This window comes from Peromyscus californicus, unplaced genomic scaffold, assembly GCF_007827085.1.
Source record: "Peromyscus californicus insignis strain IS unplaced genomic scaffold, ASM782708v3 Scaffold_17__1_contigs__length_78620276, whole genome shotgun sequence".
Lineage (NCBI taxonomy): Eukaryota > Metazoa > Chordata > Mammalia > Rodentia > Cricetidae > Peromyscus > Peromyscus californicus.
Window position 1 is genome coordinate 28,999,070 of NW_026294469.1, and position 23,983 is coordinate 29,023,052.

The 23,983-nt window shown below is 44.0% G+C and overlaps 1 protein-coding gene across 7 annotated transcripts in view; it reads left to right on the forward strand.

Annotated features, from left to right (window-relative positions):
* Positions 1 to 23,983, forward strand: part of Arhgap26 (Rho GTPase activating protein 26) — a 729,500-nt gene that overhangs the window by 637,296 nt on the left and 68,221 nt on the right. For all 7 annotated transcript variants that reach the window (XM_052742060.1, XM_052742061.1, XM_052742062.1 and 4 more), the window contains one exon: positions 11,777 to 11,927. In XM_052742060.1, coding sequence (XP_052598020.1) covers positions 11,777 to 11,927 — 151 coding nt within the window. The remainder of the gene's footprint in view (positions 1 to 11,776; positions 11,928 to 23,983) is intronic.

Below are 23,983 nucleotides of genomic sequence, written 5' to 3' on the forward strand. Positions count from 1 at the left end.
GCAGAGGCAACAGAGGACGATTCCTGCAAGTCTGAGGCTAGCAAGCCCAATCTACATAGCAAGTTCCAGGCTAACCAAAGCTGCATAGCATGAACCTGCCTCAAAACAAAAAATAAGCAGTTAATCAGTCAATCTGCTTATATGGTATAGGAGTGAAGGCCTCATGATCTACTGTAGGTCAGCCAGTATTGGTTCTTATACCAACTTTACCACAGGAACAAACTTTTATCTCTTTCATCCTCAGTTTGCTTTTCTGTAAAGTAGGCACAATAGTGCTCACCCCAGAGGGTAGACCTGAGGATTAACAAAATTATGCATTACAACGTCTTGCATGAGGCTGCTACACAGAAACATCAAGACTGGTTCCAACGTGCAGTGGACATTTACATGGTACTTTCATGATCTAGGGATATGAAAATGAGACCTTGTCTGTAAGGAACTCATACTTGAGTGAGAAATTTAGTTCAGTGTTTGCAACAACTAGGATCAGAGAGAAATGTATATTAAAGGAGGCCCTTCAAGGTTCTGGCAAAAAGCTCTGGATTGTCCCAGTGGGAATTCTGCGTCCATGAATGACTGTGGATGACTTTTGGTATCTAACATTTCAGGATCTCTGTCTTCTATTCTTGACACTGGGGACAGTGGTTTTCCAGAATTTTTGCAGAGATCAAAGACTGGGCCCTAAAATGTACAGCACACTTGAGTTTCTGTAACAAGAGACTTGTGCAGTGTAGAAATCGAGGCCTTGAGCTCTTCTGCATGGCCTAGGGCTATTGTGAAAATTAAAATGTGTCAGATGGTCCAGGACATCTTGGCATATGCTCAGTAGACACTGGGATGATGATGATGATGATGATGATGATGACGACTATGAAGACGACAACAACTGCTCTGTATGAGCTCCAGCAAAGGCACAGAGAGGGGAGTGATTTCCTTAGGGAGAAAAGGATTCATATCTGCATTTTGTGTGTGTATGTGTGTGTGTGTGTGTGTGTGTGTGTGTGTGTGTGTGTGTGTTTTCTTTTCTCAACATTTGATTTACTTTTATATTGAGAAGTAAAGGCCTTCTTTACCATAACTCATAAAATCAAACCTTTTCTGCCCTCAAAACCTTGCTGCATTTAAATAAGCTTTGAATTCTCACAGTAAGGCCACACCTTGGGAGTTAGCACCATTTGGATTGCAGCAAATACTTTGCTTCTATAAGTAAAGCTACTGTTACCATTTCGATGTTTCAATCTGTTCCTCTCTACTCAGATCATTTCCTTCATATCAGTTCCTAGAAGAGTTCCTAGGGCAGGGACGTGTTGAACTCTGCATTGGCTTCTCTTCTAACAGTAGCCTGTGTTCTTCTTAAACATCTGGTGGGGGTCATTCTCCCCACAGTCCGCTCAGAACTTGGGCTCCTCTGCGTGTACCAGGGAACACTTGGAACAGGGCTGACCTCATCCCCATCTGCTGAGGGAATGAGGCATCAGGCTACAGGGTAGCGTGCTTCTCAGGTTTCCAGGAGCGCCCGGTCACCTAAGGTTTCCTGCTAAGCAGTGCGCAGTGCAGACGGGGACAGAGCGCACGGTGTCAGTCACTTCCTCGGGCTTCGGGTAGAACTGGCTTGTGGTCAGCCTAGAGCAGCAGCAGCCTTGGACCTGGTCCTGAAGCGTGCTTTACAGCATTGAGGAGAAAAGAGGGAGATGAGGAGACAATCAGTTAGATCTGGGCCTGAGATTAGCGTTTCTCACAGGAGGCAGAGGCCGAGAGTGAAAGACCTGTGAGAGCAGACCTGTCTAAGCAGCAGAACGGGCTGCCATGTCCTGGGCACAGAGGGTAAAGCAATACAGCTTCCTCCCAGTGACCGGAAACAGGACTGCAGTTTCCACCTGCATGGATTTTGGCAGAGGGTCTAGCTTCTGTAAGAGTCATTGCAATAGAAAAATCTGCGTGCGTGTGTGTGTGTGTGTGTGTGTGTGTGTGTGTGTGTGTGTGTGTGTGTATGCGCACCTATATCTATGTGTGCATTTGTTTGGACAGTGGATGTGAATATAAAACTATGTGCATTTTATCATCAAAATCAGTGCATTTTGAGTATTTATTTTCTTTGAGAAATGGGAATGGTGTCCAGGCTGGTGTGGAAAGCACCCTAGCAGGGGCTAGGGAGTGGGTGGTGCAAGGAGGACTGGGCCAGGAAATGGGAAGTTCTGGCTTAATCATACCCTGTCATTGCTGCCACCAGTAGGTGACAGTGCACTGTAATGTTTTCACAAGCTTCACCTTTCTCTTTGTTCAGTTTTTGGACAAACGCAGAAAGCTTTCTCATAGCACCCTTTCAAGTGAAAGTACAGGGCTGGAGTATACAGGTAATCTGTGGAAGCAAATTGCATATTTCCACAGAATGGCATCCTTCAAATAAAACCTCTTCACAAACCTAGCTCAGTGCCTCCCAAATTGTAGTCATTTATATACAAACTCCTTTTACAGTTTGGACCACAACCACATTATTTGTGTGTGTGTGTGTGTGTGTGTGTGTGTGTGTGTGTGTGTGTGTGTGTGTGCGCGCGCGTGCGTGTGTTGCTTGTTTAACACATTTTAAATTGATCTTAAAGCAACTCACTTCTTTGCATAGCCTTGATTCTGATATGTCAAATGTCTGAAAACATGAATTTGATGTACTCATTACAATATTCTGTATATACATAAAAATAAATTCCTAGCTACTAAGTTAAAGATATTCTTCCACATTTCATCTCAAAATTACTTATGGGCTACTTGTAGGATGTCCCCAGACCTGGTTCTCAGTGTTGGCCAACTCCAATCTTTCCTCTTAATTTATTCACTTGGCTAGAATTGGGCTGAGATATTGAGAGTGGACACTCAGTGTTTACCTGACAATATGATGTTTATTGAGACACCTGTCCAGATTTGATGTAAACTTTAACTGTCCCGTCTCCCAGAAACCTATATTGTTTGAAAGCTTGTACATGGTGAACATGCACACACAGTGTTTGCACATGCATGCACACCTTTCCTCTGTCTTCACACTGGCCACATCCTGGTTTTTGGAAGCTCGTTTCCCCTTCTGTCTGTCTATGTCTTTCTGATCTCTTTTGAGCCCGTTTTACTCCTGTTTCTTCTCTACAATACCTGCAGTGTGATAGCTTTGTGTTGGGCAGTCCCTATGCTGTCCACCATGAGATGCTTAGCAGGAAGGCTCAGGAAACTCCCTCCCCTCTGAGGTTCTAGTTGTTAACTACAGTAGACCTCTACTCCTCTTCAAGGGTCCTGCTCTACAGAGGTTGAGGCCCATCCCTTTCTCTCAGAGGAAGACCAGTGCCATTGTTTATGGCCCGGTGTTGTCACTGGCCTCCTTTCTGACAGGACAGTCCTGAAGGTCACAGTGAGAGGTCACCATAGGTCTTTGCACCTTCACTTCTGACTCACAGAAGGGTCTGATAGAAGTGTCCTATGTGCTAGATGGAGCTCATAGACATTGATCTCATTTTCTAGGAGGGGTTTTCCCCATTGCCTACCTGTACATGAGTTTGGCCTCCATTTTTCGAGTGAGTGAAGTACTCTCCAAGTTGCCTTTTCCTTTTTCCTGAACAGAAGGCTGCATTTATGATGACAGTGACCTCTTTGCAGGATGAGGAGCCAGAGAGTTTCTCTTGGTCAGTATGAAAGCTTTGGCCGTATGTGGTAGAAGTAGGGCTAGGGATGACATAGGAACAGCCTGTTGAGAACTCTGAAAAAGAGCAGAGTGACAGACAAGATTTAGAAGGCATTGTAGCATCGTGTGCAAATCTTCAGAAACACACTGGGATGGTATAGGAGGCTCGGGGGACTAGCAAGCAGAGTTGTCTGTAGGTGGTCAAGGAGTGTTTTGTGAAAGGGGGAATTGTTAGAAAGATACTGAGGGAAATGGGGATTCCATCTGGGAAAAGGCTAGAAAGAGGTCGTGATGCAGAACTGCTGGAGCAGAGCTGTAAGTCCTGGTGGAGCTGTGGAAAGATAGTTTCCCCATGTTGAACTTAGAAGACATTTTCCCATTAAATTCCATCCTCTCTTTATCTGTGTTTATTGTATAGGGATATATAACTTGTTAAGGTTGTTTTTTTTTTCATGCTGGTCCGTGAATAATGTCATAATTTGAACCTTAAAATTATATGACAGAGGTAATGTCCCTATTTTCCAGCTGGACGAAAATTAAATCTATAATCAATGATGCACTCAGGGTCACCCAGCAACGAAGTAGGAAATTTGTACCCAGTCACCTAATTAATCAAAGCTATACCATTAACCACCCATGACCTAAATTTCCAGTGTCAATCTGTGGGATAGACGCTGGGAGAATGATTTGGTTAGGGAGGACTGCTGGGCATAATCCGGAAGACCAAGTATTTGCAGTTCTTCTCATGAATCCGAGAGGTAAATTGCATTAGGCTAGGGAACTAGTATGAAAGAATGAATGTATACATTTAATGAAGAACCCTCGAGACCAAACTCCATTTGAGCCTCATTCAGTAACAAGGATAAAAACAATTATAGCTTAAGTAATGTGCCAGCCATCATGCTAAGCCCATCATTATTTCTTCTCATACCTGTAATTGATAATCCTATGAGGTAACACTCAGCTGCAATTTATTGGCAGATAAACTAAGACGAGACTTTAAGCAGATAGCAAGAGTTTGTCACCCAGATGTCCTCCCTTCCCTATGCCATTTTATCTTTACAAAGAGACCTTCCTCAGTTTTTGAGCCATAAAAGTGAAAACCTTGCTAAGCTGAGATACAGAAGCAGTAAAAGCCATCTGTACCAGCTTCCAGGGATACTATGGGGGCAGTTGAGCCATATTGAATGAGTTCTTTAATATGCAAACTGACAATCTATAGCCAGGTGGCAGCCTCCCCTCCAGACCCAGCAGCAGGGCTGCTAAAAGCAGTATGCATTCAGTGATGGTTTTAGCTTACTGGGCCAAGGCGCTCTCATTTGTGATCACCTCTAAACAGATGGAAGGAAGTTTTTCAACTGTGCTACCAGACGGATGGTTGCAAGGGAGATTACTGTTTAACCCCTGGGTTTCCACATAGATCACCTCCCAGCAGAAACGGGACTGGTACATCTTAGTGAAGGGAACTAACACCGAGCGTACTTTTGCAGGACAGCTATGGAAAGTAGAGCCAGCAGGGCTGAAGAGAGCCTGCAGCAAGACCTTTACACCTTTGTGATTTCTTCCAAGAGGCTGCAGATAGACAATAAAGAGTGATCTTGTCCCCAGTTATTTTAGTATTTACACAGAGATGTTGAAATGAGCTTCTTGGAACAATGCTTCTTAGACACTGGTGTGCGTTAAACTCTAGGGGGTTAGTAACAATATGGATGCTCCATTTCTCCAGAGCTGTCCGAGGCAGGAGACCCAGACCCTGGGCACTACACTAACTCAAGGTAGACAGACCAACAGTGGTTAAGTGGGATGGGAGCCTTGATAGTTGTTACGTTCTGTTAGGAGCAACCAGGCTACCTCTAGGGCTCTCTGTCAGGGAGTAGAGTAGACTGGCATGGTGACTGTGAAGAGAGGCCCTGGAGTCAGACTGAGTCTTTCTGACACCTGGAAGGTATTACTTTCATTTTCTCATCTGTAAAACTGATCACTAATAATAGCTGTCCTGGAGGCTAATTACCATAATTAAATGAGCCAGCAGTGCATGTAAAGGCCTAGAACACAGTAAGCACTTAATAACTGTTGTCTGTGATTATGATAATTATCACCATACTATAGTGTCACCTTCCCATTGAATAGGAATGTAGTCCCCCTCTGGCCCTGCAAATTCCAAAGGAGAGGCCTCCAGCAAGGGACACGAAGCTGCCCTGCTTCCAGAAACAGCTCCCTTAATGCTCAAGTACAAACACATCAGAAACCTTGGCATATGTTGTTCAGGGTTGGTAGGGGTGGATTAGGGACAGGAATGGATTCTTGGGCATTGTTTCACATGGATCATGTTAACTAGCTGCTGGGATTATATCTCTGATTAATTCTTTTAGCTCGGCTAATGCATCCCTGGACCCTCTCCCAGACAGGCTCAGTGAGAGTCTAAAAATTTAGCTTCTATACTTCTCATATGTGTCTTCCTTATGGAAAAATGGCTGGAAATTCACACAGGCGAGAGGCTTATGTAATGTCTTTCTCTGAGCAGTCAAAGCTGCAGCATGTGCCATTTCTCAGCTTGCCTTTGGAGAGCCTGAGTGCCCTGGACACACGTGTTTGCTTTGGCAGATGACATGATTGTCCACACAGATTCTTGTTGTCACAGAGGCTCCAGAAGGTGTAATGTAGCTCTGTGCTTAATTATGTGTGGTTACTGTGTGTGGCTGAAAACCAAATAGTTGATGTTGCCGTTAAAACTGATGTGTAGAAGACAAATGACAGTAAGGGGAGTTTAAGATAGGTCATTAAATGATGGAGCAAAGGATACTATAGGCTTCCATCTGTGTGTTAACATATGAGAACAAAGCAGTTAATATAGCATTAGGTGTGGTGTGATCTTTCTGTTAAAAGACAGCTAATCTCTCTCTCTCTCTCTCTCTTTCTCTCTCTCTCTCTCTCTCTCTCTGTCTCTGTGTGTGTGTGTGTGTGTGTGTGTGTGTGTGTATATCTGTCTGTCTGTCTCTGTCCATATATAACATATGGACAACAACAATAACTGAATATTTACATGCCAAAATGAATATAGCTAGAACGTCGCACATATTGGATATCAGTATATGTATTATACTTTCCTATATTTTCTAGATTGGAAAGGAATGCATATTTACTATGTGTTGAATTTTTCTTATTGCAAACAAAGTTCCCTAATTGTATCACTTATTTACTATCCCAAGCCAATTTCTAACGATTCATGGTATAAAAATAAGTTATACATAGTTTTGCTAGCCATGCACAGCCAGCAGGGTCGGCAGCAAAGGTGACCGTGGTGGAGAATTTACTTACTTGTAATCATTCAGTTCCCAGCACAGCCATTAAGTGTAATCTCTGCAGCCTTCAGTATGGGCATAGCCTCAGGACTGGGCTTCTCCATTGTGCTTCCGTGCCTCATTCTTGGGAGTCATTTCACTCCTGGGCCAGCCACCATGCCTTCTCCACTCTTTCATAAAATCCACTTTTATTGATATTTTCTTCCTTTGCAAGGAAAAAGTTTATATGAACACTATAGAAAGAGAGTGCATAAGTCAGCCAGTCCACGGTGGACGAAGCTGGACGTTATTTACTGAAGCAACCTGGTGAAAGTCACAGTATCAGGAGCTGCACAAACGATCAAGCCATACACTGGCCATGCTTCTTTCTCACCCATCAAACCCTTGTTTACTCCTTGACTCATGGCCCAAGCTGCTGTTCTCATATGCCTAAACGTACTACACATACTGTTTGTACAATTGCTTTGACATCTGAGACTGAGCCACCATGAGATCAGACCACCTTGGCTTTTCTTCTGGCTTGGTCTGCTGTGCTATCAGGCAGGAAGGCTATAGTGTGAAAAAGAATCACTGCATAGTCACAAAGTCTGAGTCCAAGCTTCCCATGTGCTTGGGTGTTTCCCAGAGATGGCAAATTCAGAAACTGCTGTGCATTCATCATTTTTATTGCAAAATTCATTAAGCTGCCATGCTATTATCATCCCATCTTGTCAAGATGATGCATCACAGACTTCATTGCGCAACTCTGACAAGCAGAGGAGAGTGCACCTCTCTCCCAGCTATAGCACAAGAATGCCTCTGGGGATTTTGCTTGTGCCTCTCTGTTCTCTGTGTAAAACTCAGGGTCTCTGCAAAGCTTCCCGACTAGTAACTCTCTTTTCTCCTGATTTCATGTTTGAGCTTGGAAAGAGGGGGAGTGCGGTGGAGAGACTTGTCCCTGTGAGGAGTCGTGAGTCCTTTTCAACCTCTAGTATTTTGTGTTGTGGAAAAATGACATATTAGCCCAAAATTTGACAGGCTTCTGCAGAGTGGGAACTATCCCTTAAAGTGGCGAAGATCCCTGTTTCATGTTTACCCTTCAGTTCTGTGTGTTCAGAGGGCCAGACAAGTTCCAGCCTGCCAAGACCTGTACGTTTGGCTTGGCTCTGTGTTCCCCAGCCTTTGCCTGTGGGCTCTGTGATAAACAGATCCCGCCTCCTGTGTTGGATGGGGTTGCCATTAGAGTGAGTTGGAGTCACTTAGTAAATATGAAAAGTGCTGGAGCTTAGCTTCCACGTTTCCATGGCAACCCCCAGAACAAGTACAACATCACCAAAATTACTCTGTGGCTTTCCTTTTTTAGTTGCAGTGATTTGGTTGCATACTTGTGTTTTCCGCTCTTGATTTGTACAGAAAACATAAATGCTGCCCACAGTCACCAGTGCTTTGGTTTCAAGGTCCCTGCCTGAAGTACTTGCGAAATTCAGGCCCACACAACTACCTCTCTCCGTTCCAGAAGAAGAAATTTTGATTGCATATTCTTCTCTTCTATTTGTGACTTAATGCGTGACCATTCATGGGGCTTTGGTGTGCAGAATTCATGGGCTGTTCATCAGGAAAGTATAGTGACCTCTGACCTCACAGGTCGTTTTAATGGACACTGTGTGGCCAGATAGCCTATGCTTGCCTCTGAGTAGTTTATGTCATTAAGGACTAAGTCTATATCTGCTGTCAGTGCTTTAAGATACATTTTCACGAAATCATCCAACACGTTCCCTACGCGTGTTTATAACTGGCAATTTATTCCTCCATTTCCTCATTTCTGTGCTCTTGCTTCTGGTGACTAATATTGGAAGAGGCATTCACTGACAACAAATTTGGGGAAGGCGAGCATTCTCACTGACTAGCTAGCTCTGAGCACCCCTGAGAGCGGCATTCTTTCTCCTTTGTCATTCTCATGGTCCTCCCTGATCCTGTTGGCTTGGCTCCTAACTGGTGGCTGGTCTCTTTTGAAGTCCCCTAGCTTATAATCTGCATTTCCCCAGTGAGCACTGAGAAAATGGGATGTCCCCATTCTAGCTTCTGATGGGGCTGCCGGAGCTGGCCTGTCACCCTGGACTCAGATGCTTAGCTCCCCTATGTGAAGGGGTGGCTCCTCTTCATTGGAGGAAGTCTTCCAGTCCTCTGCTTTCCTCTCAGAAACAAGTATTCATTTGCCCACAGTGGGAGGGGCCTCCTGTCTTAAGTGACATTACTGAGTCATTTTCCCTTTATTTCTTAATTTATTCCAAATGCTTTAGAGTTTGTCTTGGTCTAGTTTGCTGTAACCATTGAACTGTTCTGTGTGCTTTTCCCTTTGCTCCCTGACCCGCTCTCTGAAATAATCTTTACATTCCTATCCACCTTCCTACTTGCCCTCAGTCAAGACTGTCAGCGCCTCAGAGAAGCTTCTACCTAGAAGTTTTCGGCCATCTCTTCTGCAGTTTGGGGCTTATGAGGTTTATCCCCTCTGCTGGTGTCTGCTCCGTTTTCTCAGTGCTCACTGGTGTCTAAGGCAGGAGTTTTTCCTTCTTGGTAGTAAGTCCCTGCTCACTGGCCCTGGTAGTCTGCCTGTTGCTGTCCTCCCTCCCCTCCTCTTCCCCCTCCTCCCCTTCCTACTCCCTTCCCCTTCCCTTCCCTCCATACTGAGCCACCTCTCCAGCCCCCAGAGGAAAGCGTTTTTAATGCTCTCATCCCTTTATTGTCCAAACGAGACTCGAGTTCAAATGTTCATCTGTAAATGAGTGTGTCAGTGATTCCAGTCTGTCACTTTGAGATGTAGCGTGCCTTCATAGATGAAGGCTCCAGAAGAATTAACCCACTTATTTCATGGCAAATGAAGTAATGGCCAGCAACACCAGTTGTTGTGACCAGTGAGTCTGGAATGTGGGAAGGGACGGACATTCCAGGTCTGTAACATGTTGCTCCACCAGTGGTACCCATGCCATTTAGCTGCATCATCCCCCAGATCTTTCAATTCTTGCTTCCAAGTTTTTGAAGATGAGAAGAAACAGAAAGTTCCTTTCTTTGAGCACTATCCCAATGTTTATAAAGCACATTCCAGCATATGATCCCACTTGATCCTCATGACAGCTCATGAGCTGTGCAGGGCAGTTCTCATTCTCCCCATTTCAGAGATTCATCTGGACTGGAGTGATAGATAACTCAGGGGTTACGAGCACTGGCTGCTCCCATAGAGAACCCAGGTTCAATTCCCAGGTGTAAGGGGTAGTGAGGTAGCTGAGTGAGTAAAAGCACCTGCTGCCATCAAGTTCCAATCCTTGGTGAATGGATAGACCATGCTGTGCATGCATACACAGATACTCCCGCCCTCTCCTTCCTACTCCCTCTCCTTCCTCCCTCTCTCAGATAAATATAATACACCTGTCTATAACTCTGGTTCCAGGGGTCTATCAGGGCATGCATGTGGTGCACAGGCATACATACAGGCAAAACACCCATACACACAAAACAAAAATAAAAAAGTCTAAACTGAAAACGAATTTAAGAATTTAATGGGATGTCCCTGAGGCCACATTGCCAGTCAGAGGAGAACTCTTGGAGAGACTTCAGGTTTCTCTACTAGTAATTTCCAAATATGAATGCAGTAGCTTGGACCATGGGTTCAATTTTTTGTCTTGTGTTTACAGACAACTGTGCAGCCCTTACACCTCTCTTTATTAAAGAATTAACTTGAAGTTAAATCTCAAATGTGTGACCCCAGAGGCAGGCAGATGTTTCTAGGGTGTGGTCATCAAGTTAGTCCAGCTGAGTTCTAAGGAAATTAATGGCCGAATTGATAGTCTGTGGTGATGTGCTGTGAATTTGGAGGTATGACATGCCCTAAGCAGTTAGAGGCAGGGGTTTTAGAAGAAAATGTGGCTGAACACAAGGAGTCCATGAGGTCGTCTCTGTGTCCTTACCATCTGTGAATCAAAAGAAGGCACAAGTTAGGTGGAATCATATGATATACAGGGCTGTTTTAAGCCTGGCTGATACTAAAGGTGTGTGTGGCGAGGAGGGGGGGCAATCCCTTCAACATGAGGGAGGACTCTGCTTTAAGATCCATGTGACCTGTTCCCCTTTGACCTTTCCTTTCCCACTCTTTCTTTGTTTTGTTTTGTATTTATCTGAGAGAGGGGGAGTAGAGAGGGAGTAGGGAGGAGAGGGAGGGAGGGAGGGAGACTAGATCTGTGGGTATCTGTGTATGCATGCACAGCATGTTCTATCCATTTACCCTGTGGCTTCCAAGGACTGGAACTTGATGGCAGGTGCTTTTACTCACTGAGTTACCTCACTACCCCCCCACCCCCATTACCACTGTTAAATCTTCTTCTTTCTCATGTCCCGTTTTTATTGTTTGGTTGACTTGTTTGTTTTTGAGACAGTCTTACTCAAATAGCCCAAGTTGGCAATGAACTAATCCTCTTGCCTCCACCTTCTGAATATTAAGGATTCAGGCATGTGCTACTATGCCTGGCTCCTCTGTACTTTTTCAAAGCTTCAGATATTTCAATTTAGTTTCCTTATTTGTAAATTTTTTTTTTTTTTTTTGGTTTTTCGAGACAGGGTTTCTCTGTGTAGCTTTGCGCCTTTCCTGGATCTCACTCCGTAGACCAGGCTGGCCTCGAACTCACAAAAATCCGCCTGCCTCTGCCTCCCGAGTGCTGGGATTAAAGGCATGCGCCACCACCGCCCGGCTTATTTGTAAATTTTTATATGTGTGGGAGCAGCCTATCCCTATTCTATTAACATACATATGGGCTTTTTTTTTTTTATCATTTCTTCTCTTCAGTGGAGCAAAGGAACAGCATCATCAACTCCAGTTTGGAATCAGTATCCTCCAGTGCAAACAGCATCCTTAATTCTAGCAGCAGCCTGCAGCCCAATATGAACTCCAGTGACCCAAACCTGGATGTGGTCAAACCTACTCGGCCCAATTCACTGTAAGTATGATAGCCCCTGTCTGCTTCTCATTGACTCTGATCATCCATTCTTCCAGAATTTCTCTGGCTCAACCTGACTTTGGGTCATTGTTCCATGAACATGATTCCATCCTTCTCCCAGAACTTGGAACTTGGCTGATTTGTTGTGGATTTTTCTTTGGCATCATCACCATAAAGAAGAGTCTTAACATACTGCTTCTTAGCCTTGATCTGTGATGCACTGTCCTGCTGATGGCTTTGGTGATGGCTGTTGCCTGTTCTGGTTACTGGAAAATGTTCGATGCTACTTCTGTGTCTGCTTCCATACAGAAGAACACTTGGTGTGGAGTAGCCCTTTATGTCTTCCTGTTATCAAAACAGTGTAATAATGACCTCTCGCTAGAGACTGTAAAAGGAAAAGAGCCATTTAATTTTTTGTTCCATTTGGGGCTTTGAGCACTTGTAGACAAGGTAAAGTATTGAGCTAGTGGTCCAGTCCTCCCCAGAAACTATTCAACCAGGGCCAGAAAGTTGTCTTGTAACTTCAACCCACATTGCTCAGCATGCTTCTTAGACCACCCCATAAATCGTGTCAGCTAGGGTCTTCCAGAAAGAATGTGAGCTCTGATCAGAGCAGCTGGATGCTCTACCACCAGCTGTATCAGAGTTGGGAAACAGTTGACTTCGCTTTTTTCTAGTGAAAACAGATTGAGGCTCAGCCCTAGGCTATCTGCAGACAGTTGTTTCCCTTGGTGAAGCATCAACTTCAGGATAATACAGGACAACAGCACCTTCTCCCCGTCCCTCTGTGTGCTGTTATGTGATAGCATTCTAAGGTCCCCTTCCTTTTTAGATATTTGTCATCTACAAAATGGGCCCAATATTTGTATTAGAACAAACGAAGTGATAGTAAATGCTTAAGAAGAAGAAGAACTCTGAAACTGACTTATGAAGTGTTTATAAAGGAAATGTAACGGCAGGCTGAGGTAAAATCGAACACTAAGCAAGGTAGGGCTCTCCTGGTTGTTGGCAGCTTTAAAGCATAGCATTCAGCAAGTTTAATTGCTGGCCTGCTATCTGGTGTACAGTGTGTTTGTTCACCACAAAGTGGAGCAGTGACTTTAGAGTGTACAGTAGTTGAACCTCTCCAGCTCGTGGTCACAGAGTCTCCTCTGGTTCTCCGTAGCTGGACTTGCCCTTGGAGTCTTCTGGCCTTGCTATATGCTTCCTCAAGCTCTTGTGCACCAGCTTCCTTTGCCATTCAGCTCCCCTTTCAGCCCCCTTTCCTACCCTGGACTCCGACTCCCTTCCCCTTCTATACCTCCTACCCTACTCCTTCCTTGGCTCTTTCATCTCCGATTTGTTTAAATCAAGTCAACCTATCGTATGTTACAGCTGTTGCTTGCTCAGCATGAGCTAAGTTGAATTTTTATCCCAGGTTGCTTAATACTCTTGATTTTACCAACCAGTGGTCTTTAATCTTTGCTTTTAGCAGCTGGTAGCTTGGGCCCCTGAGTCACCACTGAGTACAGTGTGTACCGAGAGATTGTTTAGCAGCTAAATGCAAAAGGGAAATGTCTTTTTAGTTGGGCCTGAAAAAGGGGCCTTGGGATATTTTTAGGGTTATCTGTATATGATTTGGGCTTTCATTATTTATTGGGATTGTTTAGCCTGCTTCATGAAATCTAGGGGTTTTCTGCCTGATTCAGATTCAGGACTTTTCCAGAATGGAGGATGACATCAGGAATAGTTGTACCAGTTTGTCTTTGGAAGAGATTGGAGTAGAACTCTGTCTCTATTTTCCACAAGACTGCTGCCCCCAGGCCAAGTGAGTTGCTGACTGATTCCTATGGATCTGGAGGGTAGAGACAAGAAATGTATTGGAACTGCTAACAGGGTGCCTGCGTCTGCTCATCCCTGTGTGAAGGCCATGCCAAAGTCCCTACAAACTGCAGCAGGTTCACGGCCATTTCCTTGATTCCTGCCTTCCCAGTTTTTCCTGCCTAGAGTTTGCCTGAGTGGAGCACAGATGGAAATTCAGCAGTCCTGACAAACAGAAGTCCCTGCTTTCCTTGAGTAAATTGGTTCTCGGGTGTCTTTCAGCACACCATGCTGTGATGGTCGGGCCGGGTCACAACCCAGCCTTTCATTTCTCCTATCTCTGGTCCTTTTGAGATGGTTAGAAGTATTTGATGCAGATGGAAACAAAAATGTGGCCAGAGTGGGGATGGAAGATTATCATTCCCTTTGCATATTATTAATTAGGTATACTGTGAGTATCCAGTCGCTAGGAAACTACCTGTTCTTTTTAGTTTCCTCATTCTTTCCCCTGGTTTCATTGCACACTGGTGGATCATCATGACCATGTAGAAATCATAATGAAAGAAACATGTTTGTTACTCACCATCCATTGATACTCTGATGATGCATCTAGTTCTCTTAGGACATTGAGGCCCTGTGGTGGTGTGAGCATAAAGCTACATTGAACATCAAAGTCAGAGTTGCCACTATTCTACCCATGCTAGGATAAGGCCACTGTGTATCAATCTTGGGCAATTCCTCACCTAGCTTTCTGCAATAGCCAGGCTTCTCCTGAAGTCCAGAGGGCAGATGATAACCTAGCACCAAAGTCCAGCTGGTCTGCAAATGTCAGCAAATCTTGTTAAAGCCTGCCTATATTGTGCCTAGACTTCTGTAAAGCTGCTTAGGGTAAACCAGAAGAGCAGACTTCTTGCCCTCCCTGAATTTACACTCTGGCTAAGAATGGTAGACAGTGGCATGGGGCAGACCTGAATGGGACTCGCAGCTCATAAATGTATTCAGAGTCAATGTTAACTGAATATCTGGTCACATGGCCAGATGAAAGTAGTGAGAAAAGTGAGGTAGAGAAAGTGTGAGCTAGGTAGGTATTAGGGAAGATGGGACAAGGAAGTCCAGATAATCCAACATAGATTAACACAACCTACTCACAAGTGTGCTGTGGGGGAAATTACAGGGTTGGCAAAGGCACTTAGCCAAACTTTGAAACTGAGAAACCCCACACAAAAACCCAGACTTCATTCTGGACATGGAGAGTAAAGACAAAACATTAATCTAGACACACATCTTCTACTTTCACTGCATTAACTACAAGTGGATTGTAGTTCTGAATATGAAATGCTAAGCTGCCCAACTTAGAACCTAGATGGGCTCAGCTGTGATGGTGACTTTTCCAGTAGGACACCAAAGGTGTGATTTGTGAAAGAAAATGTTGCTACAACTTCCTTTAAAGTAAAACAAATAAAAATAAAGCTAAGAACACAAAGAAATAAAGTACAGACTAGGAAAAAGAAATATTTGCAAAACACATATCTGATAAAGGACCAACATCCAAGACTCACAAAGATCTCATAAAACTCAAGGATAAGTAAACATCAAACACAGTTAAAATGTGGGCAAGAAATCTGAACAGATACTTCACCAATGGTGAATGTTCAGATAGCAAAAAGCAAATGGAAAATGTTTCCATCATGTGTCACAGGGAGATGAAAACCAAAGAACCGATACCGTGCACTCATCAACACAGCCAGCATCCCAGCACAGACAATGTTGGTGAAGATGGCAGTGGTAGCAGCTGCTTCTCATTGCTGATCTGAATGCAGAGCAGCGTGGTCACTTAGGAAGAAATGTGTGTTCCTCACACAATTCAATATACCTCACCATATGACCAAAGTCAGACCTCTTGGTATTTCACCAAGTTAGCTGAAAACTTACAGACACAAACATCCACAGAGATTCTTAAGCAGCTTTATTCATAATTGCCAAAACTTGGAAGCAATGAGGATAAATGTCAGGAGGTGTTAGTGCATAAACTGTGTAGTATCTCTGCCCCATGAACTCTCATCATTCAACAATAAAATGATGTAACTGGAGCCTGAGAAATGGCTCAGTGGGTGAAGATACTTACTCCCAGATCTGATAATATGAGTTCTAACCTAGGGACCTACATCGTAGAAGGACAAAATTGACCCTGAGAAGTTGTCCTTACCTGCATGTGTATACACAAAAGCACTCCAAATAAATAAATAAATAAATAAATAAATAAATAAATAAATAAATAAATTTAAAAAATACAGTTTCATGACTTATCAAGCCACAGAGGAACCTTAAATGCATATTGTTCATCTGAAGAAACTAGTCTAGAAAGACTTCAACGGGGTGATACCAACTACACAGCTTACTGAAAAATCCAAAACTCTGGAGTTTGTAATAAAGATTAGTGATTGCCAAGGATACAGGGAGAGGGATGAGAGGATAAAGATTTAGGGTCAAGACATTTTCGGAACACTGAAACTATCCTATATAGCACTTAGATGGTGGGTACAAGATACCTTGTGTTCGTCAGAATCAGTAAAACCTATAGGACTTTCACAAAGAGTGAATCCAAACAAACTGGAGGGGTTAGTTAATAAAACTGTATCAGCATTGCTTCATCCATCAGCACAGCATCCTAGCCAAGATATTAATAACTGGAGAAACTTAGGGAATAAGAGAGGAGAAGGCACATGGACACTCTTGTGATTTTTCTGTAAGTCCCAGACTTCTCTAAAATAAAACTCTATTAACATACACTTTTTTAAAGTACAGATTTTCAGTTTCTTTTCAAAAGGAAGAAGACTGGCTGAATGGAGCCCATGTTAAGCTTGACAGGAGGCAACATTCAGATTCTGCATTCTCAGAACTGACCTGCTCCATGCCTCACTCCTCCACCTCTAGGCCTTCAATAGATTAAATGAGGGTCAGAATCATTGCTGCTATTCTTATAAGCTAAAGCCCCCAGAATCTGGCCATCCTTCATCCTTGGTCAGGTGGCACATAGAATGTGGTAAAATTGACTAAGAATGACTTCCAAGCCCTGGCTAAAATGCCTTGCAGCTTCCTACATCATGCACCTGGAACCCAGCTATCATGTACAGCAGTGTGTCTAACCTTGAGCATGATAGCATATCACAGAAAGAAGCTGAGTGTCTTAGCCAACCGCAACCCCTGGCTGCCAGTTATTTGAATATAGCCTCATGAATTAGTTCAGGCAAAATCTACAGCAAAGCTTCTCATAGCTTTGTGATGAGTCATGGTTGTTTTAAACCATTAAGTTTAAGAGTGGTTTAGTAAACAGCAAAGTTAACCAACCCAAGGCCTGTGGTTTTATGGCTTCAGAGTGTTGTATGGAACTGAGCTACCTGATAAGACAGAAATGTGTGGAAATATTCTAACTTGTAGCAGGGTGCTCTGTGGAGACTAGCATCTCAGATTTTTAGAACCTTTTAAAGAGAGAAAGTATCTCATAATGAAATTCTAAGAAATTAAGAAACAAAATAAAATCTGGGACTAATGGTTGAGGCCAAGAAGAAGGATGGCTCAGCCACTGAAATGGAAAGTAGGAAACCTTAGGTTTTCATTCTGGCACCAACATAGACTGGCCAAAAATACCAGCCCGTAGCCATGAACATCCCCACCCCAATCCTGGGGGCTTGGGGAGAAATGAGACTAGTACATCTCCACGAATGGAGGTTATCCAATAGGTGCTTAAAGATGGCTCCTAAAGTCCCCTCCTTCCACAGTGATCAAGAAAGTTGATATCACCGGGCGGTGGTGGCGCACGCCTTTAATCCCAGCACTCGGGAGGCAGAGCCAGGCGGATCTCTGTGAGTTCGAGGCCAGCCTGGACTACCAAGTGAGTTCCAGGAAAGGCGCAAAGCTACACAGAGAAACCCTGTCTCGAAAAACCAAAAAAAAAAAAAGAAAGTTGATATCTGCCCAGTGCCTATAAGAAGATAGTGATATTTCGCCGGGCGGTGGTGGCGCACGCCTTAATCCCAGCACTCGGGAGGCAGAGCCAGGCGGATCTCTGTGAGTTTGAGGCCAGCCTGGGCTACCAAGTGAGTTCCAGGAAAGGCGCAAAGCTACACAGAGAAACCCTGTCTCGAAAAACCAAAAAAAAAAAAAAAAAAAAAGAAGAAGATAGTGATATTTTTTAAAGGGAAGTAAACAAACGCTGAGTAAAAAGTAAGAGGGTGCCCCACCATGGACGACATTAGTTGTCACATTAATGCCAACAACTTAGAAACTCCTAGGCATATGCTTTCTTCAGACTGGTCGGATGGAGGGAGAATGTTAAGATTTAAAGAAGCCTGAAGGATGGGGACAGTCACACCAGTGGCAGAGGCTGGCCTAGGCATTCTGACTGTTTGAGTGGTGCTTACCCCCCAAAAGTATCTCACTGGCCAGTAGTCTCACAAATAAGATGGCTTTTCTCATCTTTTCATCTGAAGACATGTGCACATATACATTTCCTAATTATTTCCGTTGATCTCAAAGATGTGTACATGTTAAATGCTTGCAGATTCTGCCAGAGTCAGCTGGCCTCATGTACCAGGCCCAGCAAGCTGTGGGCCAGCAGGCTCTAGAGAGGATGCATGCACCCTTCTCTGAAACACTCCAGGCTTTCCTGCGTTTGCTTTACTCGCTCTCAGATGAGATTTGGGGGAAGCTTGCTCAGGGATATATCTCTGGACACTTTTACTTACATTTTATTCATTTGACCAGGGTACATGCAGCCAGCATCAGTTGAATACTTACTGTGTGCAGGTGTTCTGAGTCATGAAAGTATAGTCATTTAATCCACAAAGATACCCCCACAATAGACTACTGGCAATGGTCTAGAGACAGCCCGAACTGACCTACTCTGGGGATGGGATGGCCAAACACCCTAATTGTCGTGCTAGAAACCCCATCCAATGACTGAGGGAACCAGATGGAGAGATCCATGGCCAGGCCCCAGGTGGAGCTCCAGGAGTCCAATTGGTGAGAAAGGGGAGGGTTTGTATGAGCGAGAATTGTTGAGACCAAGGTTGGATAAAGCACAGGGACAAATAGCCAAACGAATGGAAACACATGAACTATGAACCAATAGCTGAGGAGCCCCCAACTGGATCAGGCCCTCTGGATAAGTGAGATAGTTGATTAGCTTGATCTGTTTGGGAGGCATCCAGGCAGTGGGACCGGGTCCTGTCCTCAGTGCATGAGTTGACTGTTTGAAACCTGGGGCTTATGCAGGGACACTTGGCTCAGCCTGGGAGGAGGGGACTGGACCTGTCTGGACTGAGTCTACCAGGTGGAACTCAATCCTCAGGAGAGTCTTTGCCCTGGAGGAGATGGGGATGGGGGGGATGGGGGGATGGGAGAGGGGAGAACAAGGGAATCCGTGGCTGATATATTAAATTATAAAATAAAAAAAATTAAAATGTAAAAAAAAAAAGAACTGGTTTTTGAAATAAGCTGAAGACCTGGATGGTGCCGGTGGCTAGAACCATGTGGATGTGCTCACCCTCCCTGGTCTCTAGCGACATAAAAGGAAAGCAAGAAGCCACTTTCCTTCTTTGTGCTCAGGAGGGTCCCACGCTCAGTTCACATCCACTGTTGCCATCTTGGAATCCTGGGATCGCTGTAACCTACTTGCAACTTGTAACTTTTAGATTTAAATAAAATATACAATTATAAAAAAAACAAAAAGAAAGTATAGTCATTTACAAACACAGGGCCAGGGAATGTAAAGAAGGGGCAGAAAGAGCAACAAGGTATGCTTAGCGTGCACCAGGCCTTGGTCTCAATACCAGCACACCCTTTCCCCGAAAGAAAAAGGAAGCAAGGTAGTTTCTGCTTATGTGGATTGTATGTTCTTGTAGAGACAGGAAAAGAATCCGTGAGTTCTGCAGAGAAAACCAAAGAGAGCATAAAGGAGACAGATTGAAGGACAAGAGGAAAGTGACTTTGTCTCTTCCTGAGTTTCTGCATCTGCAAAAATAAGGTGATTTTACCCCCACAGAAAGGTGGCATGAACATTGGTTAGACCACTCTTAGCACATTCCCACATTCCCACTATGATCAATGCTATTGTTAATGTTACTCTGGAGCTCACTCTCCCTCTGCACACACAGTCTGTTCTCTCTGTTCCCTCAGTCCTGACATACATGTTAGCTTTGTGGAAAAATGACCCCCACTGTTTTGCTCACCTTCCTGCCTTGGCTTCCTGCTTAGAATCTAATCCTGCAGTGAGGGACTGACCCACCTTAACCCAAAACCGTCCTGGGTAGGCACTCCTATTCCTGAAAAAATCTAGAAACCTTCAAATCCCTTGTGCTACCTGATGAGCATATGCATAGCTATTATTAATTGAGACCAAATGATTCACAAAATGAATAATATGCATTAGATAAGTGCTCATCAATGGCATTTTTAAGGGGAATTTTATCCTCAATGTTGTTACATGCCAAGATAGTTATACCAGGATGTACAACTGGGATTTTCTCAAAGTGTCACTATTAGCTTTTTGGATTGTGGACTTTGGAGAGAGGACTTTTCCTCTGGCTGGACTGGCCTTCTTAGAGAAAGATCTCACTGTTAGATTGAAGATTCTGCCACTCATCTACCTGCAGGCAGGAAAGGCCTCTCCAGACTTCTGCCTGCAAACGTGTAAGAATAACTTGAAAATAGAATAGTCTTTTCCTGGTGACTCCAACTTATTCCCTGCTGTATCTGAGACATATCTGGAACTTTGCTCTGCTTCCTTGAGCTCCTGGGGCTGAAGAGGCTACAGATCCTTGAGTAACTGGTCATATTGTCTTGATGTTGCTAAAGAATGTTACCAGTGTGGCCTACTGTCTTTTTCCAAGTTGCCTTTTCTCCTGTCTGCTTTTTCCATTTTCCTACACACGGTCTCACTCACTACTTGGAAGCCCCACTGGGCTTTCCTTGCTTAGGGTGGGGCTTCCTGCCTAGTTAAACCCATCTGAATTTTATTGGATCAACATGTTTGGTTATTAGCTGGTCACCATTTCTATAATATAAAAACTACTCGAGGCAGCCATCACACTTTGGTGACCCAGCAGAGTTTCTTTCTCATGCACCAGGGCAGTGAGCAACATTTGGATTCCTATGGCCTGTCACCAGAGCAGTGTTGGAAGGGCAGATGGGCACCTTCCCAGTGCCCCACCAGATCCCTGTTTTTCAGCAACATGGGGATCACAATGGAAAAATGTTTCACCTCACACATATTCTTTTCCCCTTTACAAACTCAAATATATCAAGGGGCTGAGTCTTTTCTGTAGACTGACTAATCTTATTCAGTCATCTAAAATAATTTCCCAAATTTGCCTTGACAGTACCGTGCATGCATCAAGCCTTGGTGTATAATTAAGGGTCTCAGTGAATGGATTTCATTCTGAGTTAGCTGTCCTCAGATGCCTCCTGGCACCCTGTTTTATCAGTACGTGGGTGTTAGGCTTCTTCAGTCATAACTTTTGGGTAGGTTCTTTGGGGAAAGGGATTTGTCCTGGCTTTCAGCACTGTTGTGCCCCTGAGGGGACTTTGAAGGAAGGCTGCAGTATAATTTTTCTCACTTATGATTAATTTGGAAACATTGCTCCATATATATATATAAAATATGGGGATGTCATAAGTAGATTCAGAGTCTACCTTGGGTGGACTAAATTACATTAAAGTGGATTTCTGAAAGAAATTTAGTGAATCTGTGGGGCAGATGTTTCCTTGGATAGAGAAACAGTCCCAGGATCATGTTTTCAACCCCTTCCCTATGTTAATGATCTAGAAAGCTCTGTGGATCTTCTCGAGGCTTTGCTTGGTCTGGGTTACACAGGTCTTCTGGGACAGTCTTAGTTTGATGCAGAGGCTCGATGTATGGTTCTGGCTCAGCATCCTGAGCACCATCAGAAGCCTGTTAGATACATGAGACAAATCCTCACTCTCACACACACCCACCCACCTGGATCAAACACTCTGGTGAAGGTACCCAGCAGTCTCTGCTTTACCAAACCTTACAGATAACTCTGACCTTGCTACAGTCTGAGAACCCCCATGTGCAGTGGCAGAGGGCATGAGGATAGTAGACTTCCATGAGAATAAAATCATGATTTAGCTCATTGCAAAGCTCTTGGGGGCTAAGCCTGAATCCTCCCTCTACTGGCTCATTGCCTGTGCAGGGGCGACAGTAATGGGCCTGTGCAGAGCCCTGCCCGGCTGAAGTCAGTACACCTTAAGTGGTAGAGGAAAGGCAGGACTGCTTTCAGAGGAACACTGTTGAGTCACCAGGGCCGCATTTTCAGTGCAGCCCAGCCAACCAGTCTCAAATGCATGCCTCTTGATCATTAAAGAGGGTGGATGACTCTTAGGCTAGCTGGTTCTTTTCATTGAACATTCATTGTGTATGATATGATCTGATCAAGATGCTGGTACTGACAGAACAGTTCTCATAATATACAGCACTGAAAAGGGTAGATCCCAGTGAACATGGACAGAAGATCTGAGAGTCAATGTTTCCCCAAACTGCAGGAAAGGGTGAAGAATGGAGGAATTGAATAGCTCCTGCCTAGAGAGGTCAAGCCTTGACTCTGCCATTTTCTGACTGCAAAGTTGGGCATATTATTTACCATTTCTGACCTAAACCTTATCTGTGAACCTTTGGCCACGCATGTGGCACACACCTTTAATCCCAGCATTGGGGAGGCAGAGGCAGGTAGATCTCTGGGAGTTCGAGGCCAACCTGGTCTACATAGTGAGTTCCAGGATAGCCAAAGCTGAATAGGGAGAGCCTATCTCACACAAACAAACCAACAATATCTACCTTCAAGTTAGATGAGATAATGGGATAATGCTCTCATAACAGTTAACTCCGTGGTTCAAAGTAAACAAATAAATATCATTTGCTGGTATAGTTTATATGCCAGACAGTGGGTCACAAGGGGTAGCATCTGTGGCAATCAGGTAGTCCCAGATTATATCACCTAGTAACATTGTACATTGTAGTGTTCTTAATTTGTGTAATTATACTTATCATGTCCCCACAGCAGTGATATTACTTAGCAGTTTATGTCCATGTTGATAAGCAATGTATGAGTTCTTGGTTTCGTTACTTTGATTTTTTGAGACAGGATTTCATGTTGCCCTTGCTGACATTAAATTCTCTATCTCTGAAGCTGTGAACATCTTCATCCCCCTGCTTCCATTTCCCAAGTGCTCAGATTGTAGTTATGCGTCACCACTGCTGGCCTGACACATGACTTTTTAGCCTCATCCTTGGCCTTCACCAACACAGTTGCAGTGCTGATTCATGCAGCAGTGGCAGGTGCACGCTCTGTGCTCTTGCTTTTGTTTTCATCTGATGTGACACAAAGCAGCCCAGATTTAAAACGCTGAGACAACTTTAAAAGTGAAATGAAATATCTAAAACTGGACTAAATACAAATAATAAAGTGCGGTGGAATCCGAAGAAACGCTCTCTATTACAAGATCAGCTTTAAGGTGTTTGTACAACAGATGTACGTGTTTTCCTGGAGGAGCCTGGTCAAGCCACCTACCATGTTGTTACTCTGGGTAGAGCCAACTGGAACTACAGTAATTAGGTTAGAAACTAATTGAGGTCTCAAGTCTTCACCAGGGAACAATTTAGCCTCAGGAATTCCTCTGCAGCTTCTGACTCTGTGTTAATTTAACTGCCATTATGGCAAAAAGCAAAACAATTTGTGAAGAAAAAAATCATTCTGAAATGTGGGATCTCAGTCACTTACTTGTTAGCTTTTCTTCTGGTGCCTACCAACTTGCTTCATAAGGAAGCAGTGTGTTGGCTCAGACATTGCCTCCATGGTACCCCAAATACTCTTTACAAGCAAGACAGCTGGTGGCCCCATGGATATTGTCAAAAATGCTCAGAAGGATAAAATGGCTGCTTTAAATGCTACTCTGTTGCTTCTACTTAACATGTGGTCAGAGGAAAGAGATGATGCTGTCCACAGAGTGATAAAGGTAGAGATGTCTATCCAAGGGAATGTTTGCAGTCCTAAGAAGAGACATGGATATAAATAAAACAGCATAATCTAAGGAGGGTTTCTTTATAATGGTGTTAGTGCAAGAGAGTCACATGAGACTGTACAGAGCACGAGGGCTCAAGACCACCAGCCGGTCACCATCCTGAGGCTGAAGGGATGTGGATGGAATATGGTACCTGTGATGGTTGATACTGATCA